The 3,818-nt window shown below is 31.3% G+C and overlaps 1 protein-coding gene across 4 annotated transcripts in view; it reads left to right on the forward strand.

Moving 5' to 3' along the window:
• Positions 1-3,210, forward strand: part of LOC135201675 (dnaJ homolog subfamily B member 9-like) — a 25,285-nt gene extending 22,075 nt beyond the window's left edge. For 3 of the 4 annotated variants that reach the window (XM_064230798.1, XM_064230797.1, XM_064230799.1), the window contains exon 4: positions 353-3,210. In XM_064230798.1, the coding sequence (XP_064086868.1) occupies positions 353-664 (312 nt within the window). In that variant the 3' untranslated portion in view covers positions 665-3,210. The remainder of the gene's footprint in view (positions 1-352) is intronic. The other variant, XM_064230800.1, reaches the window with a different exon arrangement.
• Positions 3,211-3,818: the final 608 nt, after the last annotated feature.

A 3,818-nucleotide genomic window follows, 5' to 3' on the forward strand; every position in this document is an offset into this window, starting at 1 on the left:
AGTGAAGTCCATTTATTTTATTTTTTATTATAGTTAATTTTCTAAATTTAACACAGTTTATTGGTAAAGGTTGGGAAAAATAGTAAAATTATTCTGAATGTATAGTATTTAGACTTCATACATCCCTTTTCTTTTCTGTGTAAAAGGTTTGTAGTAAATAACAAAATGTTGAGGTTGAGATGACAGGATATTTACATGAAACCAGGATAATAAGATTAAGACATGACATTATCCTTTTTTTAAGCCTTTTGATTTTAACATTAGTGTGAATATTGTAGTACTTTTTTTTACTGATTGTAGTATTTTTGAAAAGCTAGGCTAGTTTATTTAGGACCCTCTTCCATTCATGCAGGGTAGTGATGGATTTATGGATATGGAAGACTTCTTTGGTGGCCATGGATTTGGTGACCCTTTTGGTTCCCAAGACTCATTTTTTGGCGGTGGCCACTTCCAGCATGCTGACCATATGAGGCGTCATCAAGAGGCTCACAATCGTGCACGACAGCATCATGGCACTTTTGCCCATGCTCAGGCATTTGCCAATGCAGATGGTCACCATCAAAATATAAGATTCAGTGCAGGAAGTGGAGGAGCCGGCCGGACATGCAGAACTGTTACGCAGCGAGTTGGTAATATGGTAACCACTTACACTACGTGTAGTTAAGTAGCCAAGTTCATTGTTGTGTACAGAAATGTGTTGATGTATATTTTGGTATAACCTAAATGATTCAGTAGGTATGTATATGCAAGCCTCAGTGTATGGCTTGCTACATTGTTTGAAGGAAGTTGATTGGATGTACGTATATTGGGACTTGATATAAAGTGTAGGTGCCTCAAGTGCCAAGGCTGACACTTCTTTGTTACTGGATTTTGGAAATGGTGTTGGTGATATATACCCACAAGTGAAGTAATGGCATCCTATTAAATGGTGAATTCTGAGTCAAGGAAATGACTACGCACATATGTTAATTTTTCTTGGCACAAATATTTATAGTACTTTTGTGGCTATCTTATGTGTTGGATATATACAAGTTAGTTGGATATATTCTGATTATATAATTTTGGGATACACATCTGGGTATGTATTCTAGTCTTGCTTTATCTTAATGCATCAAGGGTTATAATGAAATATCTTTGTTAAGCAGTTTATAGTTTTTCTGTGCTATTTTGTACTCATTTAACTTCACAGAATGCTTTTAAGTGCCTTCACTCATATGAATTGTTACTTTTGATGCATTAAAAATGTAGGATTTATTCACCCAGTAGATGGTTAATGCTCAGTTTTTTCTGGGCTCTATGAAAGCTAGTCACATTATGTATAGAGGTTAATTATTTGATACTCCTTTTATTTATTTATTGGTAGAATTTAGTTTTCATAGAAAAGGCTTTCAAACATTTCTCATTTACTACTTCCCGTTGTTCATCTAAGAGAGCAGCTTCCTTTTTTTCTGTATAGCTATATTTCATCATAACATCTTGTTTCAAAAGTGGGCAAAACATCTTTTGAGCTACAGGTTTGCTAAATTTTGCTTGCCATCTTTCATGATACCTGTTCTTAAAGTGTATTGTTATATTTCAATTGTTTTCTTAGTTTTCAGTAGTATTATGTGCAATAATAGGGTGAGAAGTAGGTACAGTACTCTTCTCACTACAAAATTGTAGGCATTCGTAATTGTAACTAAGTGTGAATATAGGGTTGCCAGGTTAAAAGAAAAATGAACTTTGCTTCACTAGGACCCTTTACACATTCTCTTTTGTATTTGATGATATTAGCATTTCATTTTCACTTAAAAAGTTAATGAAGTTACATTAGTGTTTTGAGATTATTGTTCAAAGCTTACACCCAAATTCCAATAATTTGTGAAACATTGATAAGGATTAGTCTGCTTTAAACAAGAGGGATGAATGCCAACTTCCCTTTCTTTTTCCTTCATTTTCTTTTAAGTATTTAGAAGCTTGGTGAACCCTGTATATTTAAAGATCGGTGTTGTTACATACCTTGTTGAAAAATCTGTAGATCTTGGTACAAACCACATCCATTCGGCATTTCAAACCATTTTAAAACCAAAAGATGGTCAAATTAATTCTTTCTTGAACTGTGATTTCTTTGTAAAATTAATACTTGAAGGAGAATTGAAGTAAACTATTGTTATTTTAATCAACCTAACCTCAGTCTAGTTTGGTGGAGTTCTGAAGGTTTTGCTTTAAAATTTTAGAGTGAAGTTTGCTTTTTATGATGTTTTGTGCTATATAGATTAATTTGCATTCCAGTACTGCATAAAGGAACTGTTTTAGGTAAAGAAGCATTGTCATTTTTTTCAGCCATTTTTATTTTTGTCCAATTTTTCAGTTTTATTCAGTTTTCTTTCTTTGTATACTTAGAAATATGCTTACCACATTTGGTCTTAGAAATATGCTTACCACATTTGGTCTTCCATTATTTTGAATGTAAATATACCTTTGTCACATCTTTGGCAATAGCAAATTTCATCTGGATTAAGAACATTAGTTTTCATTTTCTTCATCATCATTTGTTCATAAAACCAGATAGTAACCTGAATTCACTTTCCATTTCAAATGTATGGTAAATATAGATTTATCTTTATTTGACAGAACATTGTTAATGTAATACTTTAAATGCAGGATGTACATGCAAACTGTTTATGTTCTCTGTATTGATTCTTTTTTTAATCTTTCCATTTGGACAAATGCCATGGAGGAAGACTTCTTAAAAAGTATTGAAGATATGTTAATTTTGATTCTTAAGCTTACACAAAATTGTTATTTTCAGTGTTCTGAATGGAAGTTTTAAGTTATTGAGCATTTATTATATTAAATCATGGGAGGTTCTGTTCTTTCAAGAATGCTATCTCTTGTCATGTAACATTACATCTTTCAAAATCATGAGTGCTTAAAATAAAAGTATAAAAGAGCTTTAATCAGAAAATGGTGAAATAAATCTGATTTCTTGTATGATAAATGTCTGAAAACTATAATACATTCTTTTAGATTTTTTTTTAGAAAAATGACAGTTCCTTTAAAGTTACCATGGTAACCGAAGATTTACCTATTTACTGTAATAAAAATGTTAAATATTCACTCTTAAACTTGTAAGTTTCAAATACAATATCTGTGATATACATTTTTGATTAGGAAGAAACTAATGTTCAGAATGTAAAAAGAGAAGAAAATATATATTTTGTTTTTCAAGTGCTATTTTAGTTTCCCAAGGATTTTGTTTGTCCTTTGAAAACAAAAGGTAAGCAGGTAAGTAAATATTGTTCATGTATAAAAAAAATTAACCAATGTTCAAGTATAGAAAAATGTTAACACACCATTGATAAGAAACTACTATGTACATAATGTAATTTAAAATTATGTAGAACTCTTAGGTGGTTATTACAGGTACACAATCTTTCATCAGATGTGCTTCAGTTGTTGGAGTTTTAAGATTCTAGAACTTGGGTTATGAGCATAATCAAACATCACTACTGCAGCAAAAACATATTTTCAATTATTTTTATTTCATTATAGTTTATTATTATTCTTTATATTAATATACTGTTAAATGAATGTGAGATAATGAAGATCGTCAATAATAAAGTAATGAGAGAGTTAAGACCACATGTCCCCCTCAACCTGGGACCACCTTGATGTGGTGAGTGGGATCTTGAACCCCAGAAATTTGTTCCTGGGTTATAGTCCAAGAGTCCCATATATCATTATAATATTTCTTTGGATTAATGTTTGTGGAATTTTCCACTTGCAAAACATTTATTGGACCTGATAAATAAGGAAAGATAACATAGTTGGGACTG

Source organism: Macrobrachium nipponense, chromosome 28 (assembly GCF_015104395.2).
Source record: "Macrobrachium nipponense isolate FS-2020 chromosome 28, ASM1510439v2, whole genome shotgun sequence".
In the NCBI taxonomy this organism is placed as follows: Eukaryota; Metazoa; Arthropoda; class Malacostraca; order Decapoda; family Palaemonidae; genus Macrobrachium; species Macrobrachium nipponense.